The sequence below is a fragment of the Globicephala melas genome, chromosome 18, assembly GCF_963455315.2.
Source record: "Globicephala melas chromosome 18, mGloMel1.2, whole genome shotgun sequence".
Taxonomy (NCBI): domain Eukaryota; kingdom Metazoa; phylum Chordata; class Mammalia; order Artiodactyla; family Delphinidae; genus Globicephala; species Globicephala melas.
The window spans coordinates 18,049,875-18,070,357 of NC_083331.1; the positions used below are offsets into that span (position 1 = coordinate 18,049,875).

At 37.7% G+C, this 20,483-nt stretch overlaps 1 protein-coding gene across 2 annotated transcripts in view; it reads right to left on the minus strand.

Annotated features, from left to right (window-relative positions):
- The window catches only part of CDADC1 (cytidine and dCMP deaminase domain containing 1), a 45,314-nt gene extending 25,098 nt beyond the window's left edge, over positions 1-20,216 (minus strand). The window contains exons 1-5 of one of the 2 annotated variants that reach the window (XM_030882314.2): positions 20,023-20,216; positions 19,192-19,289; positions 12,555-12,629; positions 8,746-8,923; positions 2,824-3,393 (exon numbers count right to left, since the gene is read on the minus strand). In XM_030882314.2, the coding sequence (XP_030738174.1) occupies positions 2,824-3,393; positions 8,746-8,923; positions 12,555-12,629; positions 19,192-19,289; positions 20,023-20,104 (1,003 nt within the window). In that variant the 5' untranslated portion in view covers positions 20,105-20,216. The remainder of the gene's footprint in view (positions 1-2,823; positions 3,394-8,745; positions 8,924-12,554; positions 12,630-19,191; positions 19,290-20,022) is intronic. The other variant, XM_030882315.2, reaches the window with a different exon arrangement.
- Between the last annotated feature and the right edge of the window lie 267 nt (positions 20,217-20,483).

Genomic DNA, 20,483 nt, shown 5'->3' on the forward strand with positions numbered 1-20,483 from the left:
ACCTCTGATTCGTAGGCAACTAAAAGTTGAGAACCACTGAGTTATGATTTGAAACAGTTAACTTTCTTGGCTACTCCAACCTACTTTCATCATTAGCGTTGTGGTTCAGAAGGAAGGCATAATCGTCAGCTTTGGAAAACGCCTAGTCTAATGGGAAACAGGACATAAAAAGAAATCAAAACTCACACTTAAACCAGGTAGGTAAGATGTGATGCCCTCCTATCTCTGTTTTTTTCCCCTAGAGTCTAAACAAATTTTGTCACTTTTTTGCTACCCTCAAAGTAGCTTAGAAACATATTTTTAATGACACCTCTGTGGATCCTATTTACTCATCATTCAAAAATCAATTAATTACCTACTTTCAATTAGTTTCAGAACTCTGTTAGAAGTTTTGGCATTCTTTTTAATCATATGTATATTTTTAAATGAAATGGTTTAACGGAATGATTTCTTCACCTATTAGAGTGAAATAAAGTTATGTGAGCTGAACAGCATAAAACTTAGAGTTATTAGAAACACACTAAGTCAAGGGGATATCTACCTTGCTGGATTGTCCTCAATGTTAAGTGAGGTACATATATAAATCAACTAGCTCTGTGCCTGACACACAGTAGGTGCTCAGTAAATTTTTTATTATCATCAATGAGGAGTATCAGTCCAGAATTCCTTATCTGCAATCCCTTATATCAAGTTTTTTTAAAACACCTTGACACACATACATATAGCATGTACATATTATTTTTCTAAAATCTGAAAAATTCTGAATTCCTTTTCATCTGGCTTCAAGAGCTTTGGGTAGGGGACTGTGGACCACTTATCTTTGTATATAAAAATATTTCTTTTGTGCTAAGGAAAAAACAATGATGAGGACATGGTCTCTCCCCTGGAAGAGCTCACAGTGGAAAGGAGCACATGACATAAGAGTCGCATTCTATTCAGGATTTGGGTTCCAGGCAAGAAAGTCATACATAGACAAAAAATTAACCTTGAAAAACCTAAATCACCCATCAAGCGCATAAGTACAAAACTCTGCATAGTAACAGCAGATAAATTTACAATACTATAACTATACTAGTAGAGTATCTAATAAAGAATATATATGCAAATTCATATCTATACATTACTGCATAGTGGAGCCATACACGGTATTGTTAGGTATTAGGAGAGGAGCTCCTGAGATTAAGTAAAAAAACAGACTCACACCTCCCATCTTACGCTCACTCTGGAATCTGCTGAATTCTAATTAGCAAATGAGAATTAGTGAAGTATAGCTGTAACAGCTGTTTCCATTTATGTTTCTGTCCTTCCAGAATGGTTGGGAGAAAAATTCTTTATAAAGCTGGAGTTGGCAGAGACTAACATAGAGCCCACGATACAAGACACTTACATTAAGTCAGACCTTTACAGAATACAGTTGTTTGGCATCATGTAGTTTGTGCCTATAGTAGAATCAAATTCTTTAATAAGAATCAAGTGATTATTAACCCTGCTGAATGTTGGAATCCCTTACAGAAAGTTAAAAATTCACAGACCTAGGACATACCCTTAGGGACCAGGTTTAGTAGGTCTGGGTTAGAATTTGAGCATTCTTACTTTTAATAAAAGTTTCTAGGGTGATTCTAACATACTGCCATTTGAAAACCTCCATTTTACTGAAATTACTTCAACCTGTGGTCTTTGTTGAGCATATACTGCAGACCAGTGGCATTTGTATGGACTTTTTCTGAAGATTTTCTCTCTTCTCCTTCTTTCTTGGGATAAGTTTAAAAATTCCTACTATAGCCTACTCACCAAATCTTACTCTACTGTTCCTCCTGCCTGCATTTTCTTTTCCTTATTTCAAAGTTGCATTTTAAAAAGTGATCATGTGGGGAGGGGGAAGGGTAAGCTGTGACAAAGCAAGCGAGAGGCACGGACATATATACACTACCAAACATAAGGTAGATAGCTAGTGGGAAGCAGCCGCATAGCACAGGGAGATCAGCTCGGTGCTTTGTGACTGCCTGGAGGGGTGGGATAGGGAGGGTGGGAGGGAGGGAGACACAAGAGGGAAGAGATATGGAACATATGTATAACTGATTCACTTTGTTATAAAGCAGAAACACACCATTGTAAAGCAATTATACTCCAATAAAGATGTAAAAAAAAAAGTGATCATGATTCTACTTTGAAAAATGTTATGTCTGCTGAGATGTAAAAACACTGTTCTATAATTGGAAATACAGATACCGCCTTTTATCATGATAGAGAAAATTCCCAAGTAATATTTTCCTTTTTCACATACTTACTCAGGTACAACTTAATATAATAAAGTAAAAATGTTTGATTTCTCCACTTGCTGATTGAAGACATACCAGAAATTGGAAGAATATGAAAAAATCTCCTTTACTTTGATTCTATTTGTTATTTTGAATTCATATTTTTAGTTTAAAGATTTTTTAAGTTTTTACTAAATACTGAATACCTACAGAATATTGAAGAGTTAAGAAAAAAAAGAATAATTCTGGTTCTCTCTCCCCTCTCTTTTTGTCCTATCTAGCGGAGGGCTCATTCAACTGTGAAATGATAAAAGCAAGAAGCAGAAAGGGCCTAATCAGATCCTGATTTATAAATGTAGCACCTGATATAGGCCACAAGAAATCCTAAAACTACTCTAAGAGTTGTCTACTCAAGGGTCTCACTAACTTCTCTTTATTTGTATGACCAACAAAACCTTAGTATCTAAGAGTCAATCAACGCTACCATAGATGAAATGAATACTTTACTTCTGAGACAAATACGACCCAAGCAGCCCCGATTTATGAACTAAGTGTATAAACTCACCAGTTCGATATGCCAATAACCTTGCCTGAACCATGCAGTGCCTTGCAATTTCTTGCGGCAAACTCTGATTGTGAATTTCGTTAATCTGTTCGGTATTGCTACAATAAAATCCGTAGTGTTTAAAGTTGGGCACACTGGAAGCTACTGTGGCCAAAAGTAGGATAAGGTCTTTCATGTTCTGTCTTAGATTGCTAAAGTACGGATTTTCACACAGGTTCTCCAAACCTATAGTCATCAGTATTTGCTTATGCATTTCTTCTCCGGAAACCAAAAATATCATTTCATATTCTTTTATTCTTTCTTGTTTACATTCAGAATAAAAGTCAATGGTAGTGTCAGGCAATGTTTTTGAAATTTTTTGAATAAAGTCACATTTGTAAGAGGTCTCCTCTACAAACTGCACCATGTAACACACCAAAGGCTGAAGTAAGACACACACATGGGCCCGACTGTTTGACTTCAATCTTTCCACTGCTTTGGCATCTAACTTTGCATCTTCAGAACTAGAAGCCTCAGTAAGCAAGCTTATTTCTGGATCAGCAGGCCAATAGGAAATTCGGTTAACTCCAGCTGAAACACAAAATATGAACGGTAGTTATCAGATGCATGCTGAAATTAAGGGTTTTCTTGATAAATCCACCATATCACTGCAGTAGGTCCAAAGGCCCCAATATAATAAAAGTCTATTACCAAGTCACCAATAATAGAGCCCAAGTGCTGGCAAACTACGGCCACAGGCCAAATCTGTCCTGTTGCCTATTTTTATACAGCTTGCAGGTCAACAATGGATTTCGCAGTTTTAAATAGTTGGAAAATCAAAAGAAAACTATTTTGTGACATGAAAATCATATAAAACCCAAATTTCAGTGCCTATAAAGATTTGTGGAAACACAGACAAACCTAATCTTTGACATTGTCTCTGGCTGTTTCTGTACTACAATGGAGTAGCTGAGTTGAGAGCTGAATGGCTGTATGGATACCCTACGGCTTGCAAAGCCTAAAATACTTACTATCTGGCCCTTTATAGGAAAAGTTTGCCGACAACAAAACCCATGGAAGGTATCTGTGGAATCACTACCTCTGCTAAGTGTGGTCCCAAAGCCCAGAGATAGGACTATATACCAGAGTCCTCCAAGTAATCAAATGGCAGCTTTTAGAAATACCATAACATAACTGATACTGGCTAGAGTTTTGTACCTGAAACAAACAAATTCATCCACACATGAAAAATGTACCTGTACTCTAAACTCTTCCTCTGGGAAGCTCTTCTAAGAAAATATTTGAAATAAAGACAAAAGAAAATTCATGCATGCATATGTTTAGTGCAGCATTGTTTAAAACAGTAAAAACATAGAAAAAATCTAAATGGCCAAAATAGAGGAATGGTTTAACACATTAGTTTTCCTCATAATAAAATATGCAGTTATCCAAAACGTCCACAAAGAATTTGTAATGTGAGGGCAGCAGGGAAGCGGGGGGAGAGGAAGCAATATTAATTGTTTTTAAGTCCACAAAATTGAAGACAAAACAACAAACTAGAAGGAACATTTTTCAATAAATGTAACAGAGAAAAGGTTAGTAATCTTTGATGTACAGAGATTTTAATCCACTAAGAGCACATATGAATTGACAAGAATAAAGCCTCCAAGAGAGGCAAAATATATGAACAATTTACAAAAGAGAAAACAAAACTGGGTAACAAATATGAAAAAAGTTTTCAATTTGTGTTTGAGAATGAACGATGAGATGCCTTATACAAAACTAAGCACATAAATGTTTATCAATTAGTTACTATTTTACAACAAAGAAACGCCTTTGCTGGTGTCTCATGTAACTTCTGCTAGGAGAGGCATTTATGTTTTTGATAATTGTGCCCAGAAGTGAACAGGCAGATGGCCCACACGTTCTCTTCATTCAAAGATATAGATGAACTAAAAAATTCGAGTTAAACAAACACACATTTCTATCTACTCCCTCCTACTACTGACCCTTACTGTGCCTTGGGCTGTAAAGTAATCTTGAAGGCCTCAAAGCTATCAGAATGTTTCCTCTGGCTGTTTCTTTTTCCCTCTGTTGGAGTTCTCATAATTCATTTCCTAACCAGCAGTAATGATCAATCTTTCATCTAAGCATTCTGGTTGCTCCTAGTAATCTTGATTCAAGAAGAGGGGATGACCAATGTTTAAACATATTTTCATGTACTAGTAGCAGAAGCTACAGCAAAGGTTCTCAAATTTTTGGTCTCAGACTCTGTTACACTCTTAAAAATCGCTGAGGACCCCAAAGAGTTTTTGTTTATGTGGACTATATCTACTGATATTTACTGCATTAGAAAATTTAAACAAAATTTTAAAATATAATTAATTCATTAAAAATAGCAGTAAGAACCATCATAAATTAATATAAATAACATAGTTCAATAAAAAATAACAATTTTCCAAAACAAACACCAGTTGAAAAGAATGGCATTAAAGTTTATACAAATCTCTTTATTATCCGGCTGAATAGAAGATAGTTGGGTTCTCAAGTCTGCTTCTGCTTTCAACCTCTTGCCTTAGCTTTTCATTGAAGTATATATAAAAAGTGTTCGGCCTCACATGATACGCAGTTAAAAAAGGAGTATTTTAACAGCCATTTCAAATAATTATGAATATTCTTCACACTACATAAAATTTTGAGAAGGGATAGTTTCTTAGAGGTGAGTAACAGTGTGGAATCTGAAGTCACACAACAAACTTTTTGTACTGTTAAAGTCCTCTGGTCTATCTTACACTTAGAATGGCTCTTTCACTCACGCATGATTTTCTAGCGTCATGCACTGGTCATTTGGAAAACAAGAGTTACTGATTTCACAATACTTAAAAAAAAAAAAATTCATTAATATAACCACCAATCTCATCAGAAGAGTCTTTAAGCAGTGGGAAGCTGTAAGCTTATGATGATGGCAGACAGGAGTTTTTCAATTCTAATTTTCACTTGAAGGCTCAAATTTTATCAGTGGCAATAAATGCTGTCAGTTGTTTTCCTGGAAGTGACGGTTTCACTTCATTCAGTTTTGAGAAAATGTCTGCCCAATAGCCAAGTCTGAGTAACTATGGTTTGTTAGTTCATGGTGTTCCATGAAAAAAATTGGATAATTCAGTTTGTGACTCAAACAATTGCATAAGCGGTTTTCCTTAAGGCAAACTTCATACTTAGGTTTATAGCAAAAGTGCTTTATGTCCACCTCCTATTTTCTCATACAGAATCTTAAAAAGATGCGTACTAAGGGTTGGGTTTAATAAAATTGATTTTTTTTTTTTTTTTTACTGTTTCATCAATGACATTCTTACATGAAACTCCACACCCTCCACCTTTTTTTTTTAACTCCAAATAGGTGGCTATGTAAGAGTACAATGACTACTACTATTGCCTTGATTCATACAACTGCAACAGTAGGCTTACTCAACATTTTTGTAGTACTATTAGCATAAATGTAGTACTATTATGAAAATAGTTTTGACCTTGTGGACCATGAGGAGGTCACAGACCACACTTTGAGAACAACTATGCTTTAGAAATGTTTGCTTTGTAACTGAGGTAACAGTAATTATAACTGAAATAAGTTAGCTAGAGCATGGGGTTAAACCATGCCCCTTTCCAAGATAAGTAAATAATGTATAAGCCTAATCAAACAGAGCAATTTTGTTTATATATGGCTCTAATACCAGCATAAAAGCATTTCCATTGCATGTCCTTCCTTATTTTCCACATTTCATTATCTCTCTTGCAAGGTTTAAGTGTCTGAACTCAAAGACACAAGCAATGGTGAATTACTCGTACTCCTCCATTTTTCTAATTCTTGGCTTCTGAGGCTATTAAGAGTGCTTTAAGTGTAGTCAACTCAGCGCGAAACACGACTTTTTATTCATTCTTCTCTCTCGACTCTAGAAGAGATCAGTCCACAAATGTCTGGTTCTTTCACATTCTTTCCTTTCTAGATCAATGCCGCCACCTTAACCCTATTTTACACCTTAACTAATGCAAGTCTACTAACCAAGCTCTCAAGCTCTTTATCTTTCCATGTTCTAATTCAATAACAACAACAAATAATCATCTTAATCATGTTACATCCTGCTCAAAACTCTTCAATGGGAAAAGGAGAAAAAAATGCCACCACCACTATCACACTTACCTTCTCTATTTGTAATTGCAGGGGAAAGACTACAGAATCTAATAACTTATCATAGGTACCTACTTACCAGCTTGAAATACTCGATGCAGGCCAGGAGACTCTAGCCACATGACCATTTCTTCTGGAAGTGCTTCCACTTGTAGCTTAAGGGAACTGCCCTGATCACCGATCTGATCATTACTCTTAAGACTTTGATATAAACAAAAACAGCTCTTCCTCAAAGCAAATTTAGCAACTCTGTTCTATAAGATAAAGCCCAAAGGCCAGACAGTTTTTCAAATTTCTCCATTAAGGCCCCAACCTATCATTATAATCCTTCTGCCACTATTCTCTTCAAGAATAATTTTCCACCCCGAACACTGACCCCCAGAACCCTGCTTCTCACAACTTGATGACCCCGCATGCATTGTCCTCCTGACTAGGAATGTGTTCCTCCTCCTCTACATCTGACCCATGAAGGTCCAGCTTAAGCCCCAGCTATTTATAACATGCCAGGCTGCAGGGATCACTTGTCTCTCCTCTGAGCTCATGTATCATTTACAGCTGTTATTACTCATTTGGTATTACATGATGTATTACATTAAATTGGTTTTTGCCCCTTTTTGCCCCCAAATAACAGCTTGAGGGAAAGGATTAGGAACTACATTAGCCTTTTTTTCCCCAGAAGCTCTCTGAACCGTGTCCTTTTGGGTTTTAAGGAAGCTTCATTACATAGGCATGATTGATTAGATCACTGGCCATTGGTGTTTGAACTCAAACACCTGGCTCTCCTCCCCAGAGGTCTGGTGGGGGTTAGGCTGCAAGTTCCAACACTCTAGTCACCTGGCTGGTTCCCCTGGCAACCAGGCCCCATCCATAGGGGATTCCCAAAAGTTACTTCATTAACATAAACTCAGTAATGGTGGAAAGGGACTTGTTATGAATAACAAAAGACACCTTTCTCATTATTAACACTCAGGAAATTCAAAAGATTTTAGTTGCTCTGTGTCCAGAATGGAATGAAGACTAAGTATATAATTCATATTATAAATCACAATCATCACAGTGCCTATGTAAAAGATATACTATTTTTTAAATAGGAAAGTGGTCTGAATACTTACCTGGGTGCAAAATAGAATCATAAGCACAAAGAGGATTAGTGAGTAGCCCAGAGTGGCAGAGATAGATAGCTATATGTTAATACTTTGTTCTCCTCCTTCCAAAGGGTAAAGTAGTCATTGGGAGGCAGCTGCCCAGCTAGAAACTACAGTTCCCACAATGGATGTGAACAGAAATGATGTCTGTGACTTCCAGGCCAGGGTTTTTAAGAAGCAGGTATGCCTTCTCTACTCTCTGTCTCTAGATGCAGAGGAGGCCAGAAGGATGACAGTAGCAACAAGACAGAAGATGCTTAGGCCCACGGATCAACCACATGGAGAATAGCTGTCTGCTGTTCAGCAACACTTGCACTGGACTATTACATGGGTGGTAAGTATCTAGTGTATTAAGCCACTGAAATGTTGATGTTTATTTGTTATAGCAGCTAGTATTAAATCTACCAATACACTGAGGGTCATCTAACTAGTTAGTGACAGAGCTGAGACCAGAATCCATGTTTTCCGACTCTTCTTCTTACAGTACATCAAACTGTCTTCAGATATATATTTATATTTTTAAATTATCTCTGTGGTATTTAGGCAATTTGTTCCCACTTGATTTATTCTCAGATAAATGCTATTAATCTCCAACAAAGCCTTATCTGCACTTACCATTTACAATCATTTTCAAACAAGCAGAACATGGTTTTCTGGAAAAATAAAGATCACAGTTTTTCAACCTTGACCCATGTTTTATCAGAGCGATTTTCCCAGCATGTAAATCTTCACTTGAACAGTGGAGACCAACAATTTTCATGTTTTTCACCACCACAAGACCAGTTCTCTTCACCTACATTAAGATACAAAATAATAATTTATTTTATAATTTATGTGATTAGTTATAATATCTAATGATCGTATCATGGATTATACTTGATTTATTAAAAAAATGAAAGTTTTGTTTAATTCTTCATCTGAACAGTTTGAATAAAAGCACATTTCTCATTAGGTCCAAAAATTTTTCTGAAAGTTTAATGTTGACTTTCTACCAGAAATTTTCTAAATCTAGGCTTTATTAACCAAACAATTATGCATTTAATTATCGTAAATTTACCCTAGTAAAAAATGAATACATTTTAACCTAGTAAAGAGCAATAATGAAGTCGATTTGACTTGTTTCTTAATCTAGTCTAAGACTACTTAGTATTAAGCTTCTAGATAATAAGGAAAAACTTGGAAAACCCTGTGATTTTACACATGAATAAGTGAAGCCCAGAGTTTACATGATTTTCTGAAAGACCCATAGATGGTAAAAGGCAGAACTAAATCAGAGGTCATATTAATTTTTCAAAAAAAATTTTTTTATTGAAGTATAGTTGATTTACAATGTTGTGTTAATTACTGCTGTAAAGCAAAGTGATTCAGCTATACATATATATACATTCTTTTTTTTAAATATTCTTTTCCATTATGGTTTATGATAGGATATTGAATATAGTTCTCTGTGCTATACAGGGACCTTGTTGTTTATCCATCCTATATACGATAGCTTACATCTACTAAATTTTTAACTATTTTAAATACTGACTAAAATAAAGATAATTCTCAACTTCTTTCTAAAAATTGACTCTAACAATCTTTAGGACTATGGCAGTCTAGCCTAATGTGGTAGGACCCACCTCCTACAAATATATAGATTATTTATAATTTTAAAAATGTTTTAAAATGCATAGTCAAGCTCAAAAGAAAGGAAGACATAACCCTCAGGTGTTAGAAAGGAAGACAGAACTCAAAGCATAAGCAGTAAAGTGCAGCTATCTCAGCAGTTTCCCACCCACAGTAAGGGACTGGGCCGACTTTGCTTTAAGCCCCAGAGGCTGAGCACTGGCTGGAGTTCTGAAGAGTGGTTACTTTAAACCTAAAGTGTCCTAACTTACACAGATACTAATCAAATAAGCTGCTATGACAATATTAATATCAGATAGAATAGACTAAGGTTAAAAATCAGTTCTACAGGGCTTCCCTGGTGGCGCAGTGGTTGAGAGTCCGCCTGCCGATGCAGGGGACACGGGTTCGTGCTCCGGTCCGGGAAGATCCCACATGCCGCGGAGCAGCTGGGCCCGTGAGCCATGGCCGCTGGGCCTGCGCGTCCGGAGCCTGTGCTCCGCAACGGGAGAGGCCGCAGCGGTGAGAGGCCCGCGTACCGCAAAAAAAAAAAAAAAAAAAATCAGTTCTACATAAGCCACAAAACAGTCTACACTGTTTTCACAGCAAAAGATCCTGAAGTAAGGAATGTAAACCTAATCCTTGGGTTCATAAGGGATTTTACAATATGAGGGGGACCTGGGCTGAGAACAGTGTCCATTATTCCCTACTCCCTTTCAAAGGGATTCTACTCTACAGTTATTCCCAATAGGACACATTTGAAATCACTTTAAAGATCAGACCAAAGCTGTATTTACTAAAATAGTCAAGTTTCGGTTTCAATTATGAGTATAAATTTTTGAAACTATGGAGAATGATACTTTGTGAAATGTGAAGGAACAGAGAAGGTTTCATAGAATTCCCTTTCAGAGGTAATCAACCATCTCCTAAACATTCTGGACATTTAAAAGGAATATAAAAATCCTTCCCTTACAAAATATATGTCCAAAAACATAGATTAAATATGAAAGACCTGCCTATACTGGCTTTTAAAATAAGCCTTAAATTTACCTTGACTCCTTTCCCCTCCCTATCCCAAAATTTCTTAAGAGCTTTATGTTCCTCAAACATAAAGTATATGTTAGTATCTACTTCTAAATACTTCCAGCAAGCTTTTAAAAAAAATTGCCACTGATGAGGCCTTATCAAAAGATCTCAGTAGACTAGAGCTCCTTTTATTTAAACCAATTGTGACCAATGGAAATGGCTGCAATTAAATGATTTTAGCTTTAGATTTTCTAAGTAGTTATGCAGACAGAAATAAAGCCAGAAACCCTGACCACAAAAGACTTTAAAAAAAATTATTCCTAAAAAATGGGAAACATACTCAACAATTTATTTTTTTATTGGAACAATCTTTGCCAAGTTTATCACTTTTTTGTCTAGAGTCCTTTTCACTTCAGAAAATATCTTTTTTTTTTTCCATTTTGTTTCTAGTTAAGGCCAAAATACCAAGTTTGAGACCAAGATTTTTCCATCCCAAACTGAAAACAAAACAAAACCAATAAAAGCCTAAGTTGCATTCCATTTCGATACTTCCACTTACTCCAACTCCCAGAAGACTGAATCTTCGCAGTGAATCACTGTTCTGGATCCTGATTTTGCTTCACTTCACTAACATCTTGGCAAGTGTCTATGTAATCCTAGTCACAGAGTTTTACATTAAAACATAGGCAAGAGAGGACAGTCTGGTTTGTACATGAAGTAGTACATTTACTTAAATGGCAATTCACGACTCTTCCCTTTTGCCTTTCTTATAATTAAAAACATCTAACTATTCTAAAATAAATTATTTCTATATTCTTTTGGGCATTTGAGAGACTCACTCTCAGAAATAGTCAGGAAATCTCCAGGAATGTACATCAGAATCATCAAGGTAACTTTTTTCAAAATATACATGTCTCCACTTCACACCCAATGAATCAGAATCTGTCTGGAAAACTCAAAAGATTAAGATAGCAAGGAAATACTATGCAATATTAAAAAGAACAAGGCTCATCTTGCCAGGTTTGGGCTTTGATTTTACCATACTTACAAGCTAGTAAGTTAGCCTGTTACTGTTTCATGGATGCTAGCAGAAGACATGAAACTCCTGGGTCAGAAACAAAGGACTTTATGGTTCACAGCACAGCAAGCCATGTGACATCATGTTTGTGATGGTTCCCTTGCCCCCAAGTCCCACAAGGGGTCATGCAGATGGGTCCATATGGATTCCTGGACATGAAGCGGGTTGTGTTACAGGAGAGGAACACTGAGCTCGGGAATCTGTTATGTTTTATTGCAAATAGTGAGCAAACCTGCTCTATGTCCCAGAGGGAGACATTATCTCAACCCTCAAGACATTATCTCAACCCTCAAGGCAAACACAACTCTTGAGAAATGGCCTAGCTAAAGAACAGTTAGGGCCTTGCATTCTTGGCAAGACCAGCAGGATGTGTTGGAGTTTGAAAGAACATGAAGAGTGTTTCTCAACACATCTATGTAAACTAATATGGGAAGGTGAGAAGAGTTAAATTTGAAAAATTTTAAGAAAGAGCAAGATGTAGGAACATATTACAGAATACATAATCCCATCTGTTCTCCCTCACCACCCCCAACCTTTGGAGAGACATGTATAGTCTTGTAAATGTATGATTTTTAGAAGAGGATACAAAAACTCTCTTGGAAGTGGGAATGGGGAACTTGAGTACAAAAGAGACTTTTATTCTACTTTATACCATTCCTTTTGCTTTGTTATTATGAGCCTATGCTTTTTTTTTTAAATCATAAAAATTCACCTGTTTTTTGTCAGTAGATACTCTGGCCATCTCTTCATTACCTCCTAAGGGTCCATGCTTTCCTTCCTCCCTTTCCTAATTAAATGCAGATTAAGGGGGGGAAAAAAGATTAGTACATAAGATGTGATTAATTCAATATTTCCTATTTAAAAACTGGTTTCTTTGGCTGTGGCCATTTATTTTTTTCCTCGATGAAACTCTGTATCGACTTCCTGCTTTGTTCAGGTTCAAGTTCAGGCTACTCAACCTAGTAAATAAGGCTTTTATAATCTGACCCCTGAATACTTTTCCAAAATACAGAAGAACTGAAAATAAAATTCTGTAGTTTAAGGTTTCAGAGTTGGGGCAGTTTTGAGCAATGGAAAAGTCCTAATGTGGCCATGGCTAAGAAGGACAAAAGGGGAATAGAGGTAAATTACCTGGCACTGGGAAGGTGAAGAACTATGTACCAAGGATGTGAACTATGGATTGTGGTAGGCAGAATAACGGTCCCCCAAAGACCTCCCAGTCCCAATCCCTGGAGCCTGTGGCTATGTTATATTACATGGCAAGGTTGCATATGGAATTAAAGTTGCGAATCATCTTGAGATGGGGAGGTTGTCCTGGATTATCTGGGCAATGTAATCACATTACCAATGTAATCACAAGGGTCCTAAAAGTGAAAGAGGGAGGCAGGAGAGTCAGTGCTAGAGGGATGCAACATGAAAAAGCCTCATCCCGCCATCACTGGCATTGAAGGTGGAAGAAGAGGTTCACAAGCTAAGGAATGTGGGCAGCTTCTAGAAGCAGGAAAAGGCAAGGAAACAGATTCTCCCTGAGAGTCTCTAGAAGGAATGCAGCCCTGGCAACATTTTGATTTTAGTCTAGTGAGACCCATTTTGGACTTCTGATCTATAGAACTGTAAAAATATACATTTGTGTTGTTTTAAGCCATGAGCTTTGTTGACACTAATATAGGAATGTCCATAAGTCTCCTCTAAAAGTACAACTTGAAGTAGAAAGTTTTGAACCAGGGGATAATTTCGTTCATCCATCCATCCATCCATGCAACCAGTTTTTGAACACAAATTTTCTTAGCAGATTTATTTTTCATTTATTAATTCAACAAATATTTATTGAACCCTTCCTATGTGCCAGCCATAAAGCCAGTTGCTCAGGATGCAGCTCTTACAGAGCTTATGATTTAAGAACACAGGAAAGTGATTATGAGGTAAGTAGATGACAGAATGAAATAGCAGAATCCTGTGAGCCCCAAAGTAGGTGTGATATGCAATAAATTGAAGAAAGTTTGAAAGTGGGAATGACAAACTCGGTGTATGCTGACCTCTTGGTTTTCTGAAACAAGGGCTGGATGCTAGAAAAGGAGTAACCTCTAAGAAATTTACAAGAAAAGCCATGTCCTGGGAATGAGGTTTCTGTTCAAGTAGAACAGGAAGTGGAGGAAGTAATTATGTTGGTAACGTAATTATGGGGGTGTGGATGGTAGTAGTGGTGATGCTGATTATATGTATGATAATAATAATAATACCTAACATTTACTGAGTGTTGGCCATGTATCAGGCCCTAAATTACCTCATGTAATCTTTACAAAAGTAGCTATGATTATTCCCATTTTGCAGATGAAGAAACTGTGGATAGAGATTCAATATCTCAAACATGGTTACATAACTAATAAATGGGTAAGCAAGGATCTGAGCCCCAAATCCATTGTCTTCACTGTTATCCTATATTACTTCTGTTCTGGAAAAGTATGTGAGGTCTTTCAGCATAAAGATAAGGTACAACACCAGAGGACACAATGGGAAGAGCAGGGAGAGAAAGACAAATATGTGATGTGCAGAGAAATATGAGGGAACAATGCAGTTATTCTAATTCTTACTAAAGTAACATTCAGGCAATTTAGGTAAGTCTTACTTAACTGAAATTTAAAACTATAAACCAGTAGGAGAGAGAACTATTTTTAAATGACAGCCATGTTCAACAGTACTCGATTTGTACTTCAAAACTTTTAAGTACTTACTTAAAAGTAAGTACTCAGAAGTCTCATAAATAGTTTCTCTCCTACTCATTTATCTAGTTTTAGACTGGATTATTAAAAATTCTTTTTCTTTATACTCAATATATAACTTGCTGAACAATCCTCAAGGCACACTCATACACTGTGAATATTTGACAACATAGAAAACTCAGATAGTAGTTATATTCTGAAGTGGTTGAAGTTAATAATTCCATAAGACTGGTAAAAATGACAGACAATTTAAATGTTCAATAATAAGGGAATAAACATGTTACATTGCTACAATGGACTGTTATGCAATCATTAAGAGGACAATAAAATGATAATAAAAACCATACAATTCCTAGAAGAAAACAGGTGGTAAGCTCCTTGACATAGATTTTGGCAATTTTTTGAATCTGACACCAAGAGCAAAAGCAACAAAAGCAAAAATAAACAACTGGGAATACAACAAACTAAAAAGCTTCTGCACAGCAAAAGAAGCCATCAAGAAAACGAAAAGGCAACCTACTGAATGGGAGAAAATATTTGCGAGTCACATATCTGACAAAAGGCTAATATCCCAAATATATAAAGAACTCATACAACTCAATAGCAAAAACCCAACAAATCCAATTACAAAACGGGCAGAAGATCTGAATACACATTTTTCCAAAGAAGAGATACAGATGGCCAACAGGTACACAAAAGGATACTCTACATCATTAATCATCAGGGAAATGCAAATCAGAACCACAGTGAGATACCACCTCACACCTGTCAGAATGGCTATTATCAAAAAGACTAGAAAAGTGTTGGGGTTAGGGTGTGCTGAAAAGGGAGCTGTCAGGCACTGTTGGTGAGAGTGTAAGTTGGTGCAGCCACTATGGAGAACAGTATGGAGGGTCCTCTAAAAATTAAAAATAGAACTACAATATGATCCAGCAATTTCACTTCTGGGTATTTATCCAAAGAAGATGAAAACACTGACTTGAAAAGATATATGCACTCCCAATGTTCACTGAAGCATCATTTACTTACAAAAGCCAAAATATGAAAACAACCTAAGTGTCCATCAACAGATGGATGGATAAAGAAATTGTGGCATATATATACATACACACACAGTGGAATATTATCTAGCCATAAAACAATGAAATCTTGCCATCTGGAACAACACACAGGGATCTCAAGAGCATTATGCTAAGTGAAGTAAGTCAGACAGAGAAAGACAAATACCATATGATCTCTCTTATATGTGGGATCTAAAAACAAACAAACAAAAACTCCCAAGTTCACAGACACAGAGAACAGAATGGTGGTTGACAAAGATAAGGGTGGGGGTGGGAGAAATTGGTGAACTTTAAAAAAAAATTTAGTTTAAATAAACTGAATTTAAAAATAAAAATAACAAGTACATAAAGTACATAGTATATGCCAAGCACTATCTAAGACCTTTACAAATATCAAGTCATTCATTTTTCAATAGAAGTTCCATGTAGTATGTACCAGTAACACTCCATTTTACAGATGAGGAAGATGACACAGAAAAAGGTAAAGTAATTCACGCAAGGTTACACAACTAGTAAGAGATGGAGCCAGGATTTGAACCCAGGCAAGCTAATTGCGAAACCACTGGCTACTCCCAAAGCATTAGACTAAGTTGCCACTCCAGTGTTTATGACAGTATTACAGCATGAGGATTTTCCTATGTTAAGTGAAAAGGGCAGGATCCAGAATTGAATGATATCAAATGAGTAAAGAAAATAGAGAAAAAAGATTGAGAAACAACACAAAAATGTTAGTAGTCTCTAGGTGGTGGAATTATGAGGGATTTTTTTTTCTTCTGTCAATTTTATAAGTAATAAACATGGGGCTTCCCTGGTGGCGCAGTGGTTGAGAGTCCGCCTGCCGATGCAGGGGACACAGGTTCGTGCCCCGGTCCGGGAAGATCCCACATGCCGTGGAGCGGCCGGGCCCGTGAACCATGGCCACTGAGTCTGCGCATCTGGAGCCTGTGCTCCGCAACGGGAGAGGCCACAACAATGAAAGGCCCACGTACCGCAAAAAATAATAATAATAATAATAAACATGTATTACTTTCATAACACATAAAAATATTTTATTTTTAAAAAGACAAAGGTTTGTAAAGTGTCAGAAGCAATGTTTCCAATACAAGTACTTGTGAAATTGCATCTTAGAGTTTCTGTGACTTAATTTGTATAGCAAAAGCAGGATAAATAATTTAAGTGAAACAAATTTATTACTTTAGCTTAAAGAACATTTTTCTTCTCTTAATAGGAAAAAGATCTTAATCAACTTTATGAACATCGTGCAATTAATAGTGGACTTATTTATTTAATTTAATGTGCCTCTGCTGAAAAAGAACAGGATGTATTCTTGGTGTGTGTGTGTGTGTGTGTGTGTGTGTGTGTGTGTGTGTGTGTGTGTGTGTGTGTGTGTGTGTGTGTGTGTGTGTGTGTGTGTGTGTGTGTGTGTGTGTGTGTGTGGTGTGTGAATGAATTAAAATGAGACCAAATCTTGGTGTGGGTGTGTGTGTGTGTGTGTGTGTGTGTGTGTGTGTGTGTGTGGTGTGTGAATGAATTAAAATGAGACCAAATCTTGGTGTGTGTGTGTGTGTGTGTGTGTGTGGTGTGTGAATGAATTAAAATGAGACCAAATCTTGATACTAAAAAAGGTTCTTCAAAATTATTACTCAATTTGTAAAAAGCCCAGCTTTTAATTAATTAATTTATTTATTTTTGCTGTACGCGGGCCTCTCACTGTTGTGGCCTCTCCCGTTGCGGAGCACAGGCTTCGGATGCACAGGCTCAGCGGCCACGGCTCACGGGCCTAGCCGCTCCGCGGCATGTGGGATCTTCCTGAACCGGGGCACGAACCCGTGTCCCCTGCATCGGCAGGCGGACTCTCAACCACTGTGCCACCAGGGAAGCCCTAATTAATTTATTTTTAACTGAAATATACTTGACATATAACATTGTGCAAAATTAAGGTGTATAATACATTAATTTGATACATTTATATATTGTAATATGATTGCCATTGTAGCAATAATTAGCACCTCTAGGGACTTCGCTGGTGGTCCAGTGGGTAAGACTCCACGCTCTCAATGCAGGGGACCCAGGCTCAATCCCTGGTCAGGGAACTAGATCCCACATGCCGCAACTAGGAGCTTGCATGCCACAACCAGCAAGTCTACATGCCGCAACTAAGATCCAGTGCAGCAAAAAAAATAAAAAATAAAATAATAACAATAATAATAATTAGCACCTCTATCTCTTAGCATATTTGATGATTATAATACAATATTGTTTTCTACATTCACTGCACTGTGCATTAGATCTCCAGGGCTTACTTATTACTCATAAGTTTGTACCCTTAAACAACATCTGTCCCCCCGCCCCAGCTCATGGTAACCACCATTTTACTCTCTCTGAGTTTGGCTTTTCTAGATTCTACATATAAGTGAGATCATACAGTACTTGTCTTTCTCTGTCTGACTTATCTCATTTGGCATAATGTGCTCAAGGTCCATTTACAGTGCTGCAAATGGCAGGATGTCTTTCCTTCCCGTGGTTGAATAACACTCCATTGCAAAGCCCAGCTTTTTAAATGCACTTTTAAAAGGCTTAAATCTCTAAACATTTGCTTCTAATCTGTCTCTTCAAGAGAAATTTCATCAGCAAAAACCAAAACAAACCAAAAAAAAGAAACCCAACAGCTTAGAAGTCTTCTACTTTCATAAAATAATACTAAGCTGTTAATAACTAGGAAGAATAAAGGACTTCAAAATCCATGAAGAAAATGAAGAACTTTCTCAAAGCCATTAATAATATGTGGAGCCAGGGTGGGGGTTAAGGGAGTGGTTGAAAAATAGGGAATAAAAATGCATAACATTTTAAATAATGTTTTATTATTTATAAAACATTTTACATAGGTATTGGGAGAAAACTACTCCAAGAGATATCATTGTATCATGAAAAGTGAATTCCTTATCTACACACAGACCTTACATCCTTCACAAAAACTAACTCAAAATGCGTCATAGACCTAAATGTAAAATACAAAACTATAACACTCCTAGAAGATAACCATAGGAGAAAACCTAGGTGATCTTGAGTATGGCGATGACTTTTTAATTACAACACCAAAGGCATGATGCATGAAAGAAATCAATGATAAGCTGGACTTCATTAAAATTAAAAACTTCTCTGAAAAGGACAATGTCAGGAGAATGAGAAGACAAGTCACAGACTAGGAGAAAATATCATAAAAGACACATCTGATAAAAGACTGTTCTCCAAAATATATAAAGAACTCTTAAAACTCAACAGTAAGAAAACAAACAACCTGATTAAAAAATGGGCCAAAGACCTTAACAGACACCTGACCAAAGAAAATACAGATGGCAGTCTGAGAGGGTAACTACATATTCTACTTTTAGACTGGAAAGAGAAACTATCACAGCTATGAATTACAAGTATCACACTAAACCATGAAGGTGTTTTGCAAATTTGAAGCCTTGTTGAGTTTAAGTGTGACCGAAACTAGAGCAATAAAATCAAATTTTAGACCACCGCTTGTCTAAGGGGAAAAACTGTCCAAGGAAACAAATTATACCTGAGACTTTTGTCTTTGACTTTTGACTGATGGGAAGAGCTCCATCCAGAGACTGAGCAGAGTGAAAAGGTTGACTTTAGAAAGCCTTGGTATTTCACCTGCAAAAGAGAGGGCAAACACTTTAACATTTTACTAATGATGAAAATAAGAACTAAGATCAATGCCACTTGGGTGCTGCAGCCTTAGCTCAGCTGTTTTAGCAGGAAGCAGAGAAAAAGGATTCGTGTGCAAGAGAATCAAAGCACTTTCTTATCAGGAGACTGATTTCAACCTCCTTGCCGGCAACGTCTTCCAGCACTTTCCAAAGTTGGGCCCTCTTTCACCCAGCAGAAAAAAATAGTACAGCTGATACACGTAGCTATGGGAACACTCCAAAAAAAGTTATGAAAAGTCCTTGCATCTGAGATCATCGTGGAGCAACCTTTACTTTGGACTGTGATGAAGCGTTGCAACAAGGGCAGTGGTTAGGACCCAGACCTAAAAATACGGTGACCTTAGAAGCAAAAGCAGTTGAAATATAGGAAAGCGTCGCGTGCGGTTAATTTTGAAATCTAATAAAAAACACAGTTTGGGTAATTTTCAGGCTCGTCGATCCCAGCTCCAGGTCCTGGGAGGAAAAGTAAAGGGGAGTAGTGAGCGCAACTTCAAAAGCCAGTGCAGCCGGGCCAAGGGATTCCAGTGACCGAGGTGGGGACGCACCCAGGGCGGGGATGGGACACCCAGGAGCAGAAACGCAGGCGAAGACGGCCAGGCAGGGAACCCAGAGTGAAACGGCGGGAGACGCACAGAGGAGAGCGAAAGGCGAGTGGCGGGAGGATTCGGGGCACTCACCGGTCATGCTGCCAGTCTGGGTGCTGACTGACCGTCCGGCCCCCTCGCTCTCCAGATTTTGCATCTGCCCTGCTTCTTTCATCGCCAGCCCAGCGGCCTCTGCTGCCCAGGAAACCTCTCGCTGTCCTGCATGATCTTTGCCCCTGCTACCCTACTTGTCGCCTCCTCCCAGCAACGGTATAGCAACAGCCAACTCTGCGCGACCGAATGACGTAGGAGCCCGGCGGCCATTTCCCGGCGCCCTGTGTGACGTCACGGCGAGGCGTGGATGAGGCGACACAAGGCTGCTCCTCCGGCGGCGGCCGTGTGGGTAGGAAACACAACACAATAAATCATTTGACACTTGTATTTGACTCTGTTCGTAGGTTTTGCTGAAATCTGGTCGCTTGAGGATGTCTTGGCTCGGAGTCCCAAGTTGCGCAGACTCTCAGAGGGTGATGAGGGTTTCGCATACGTGAGAG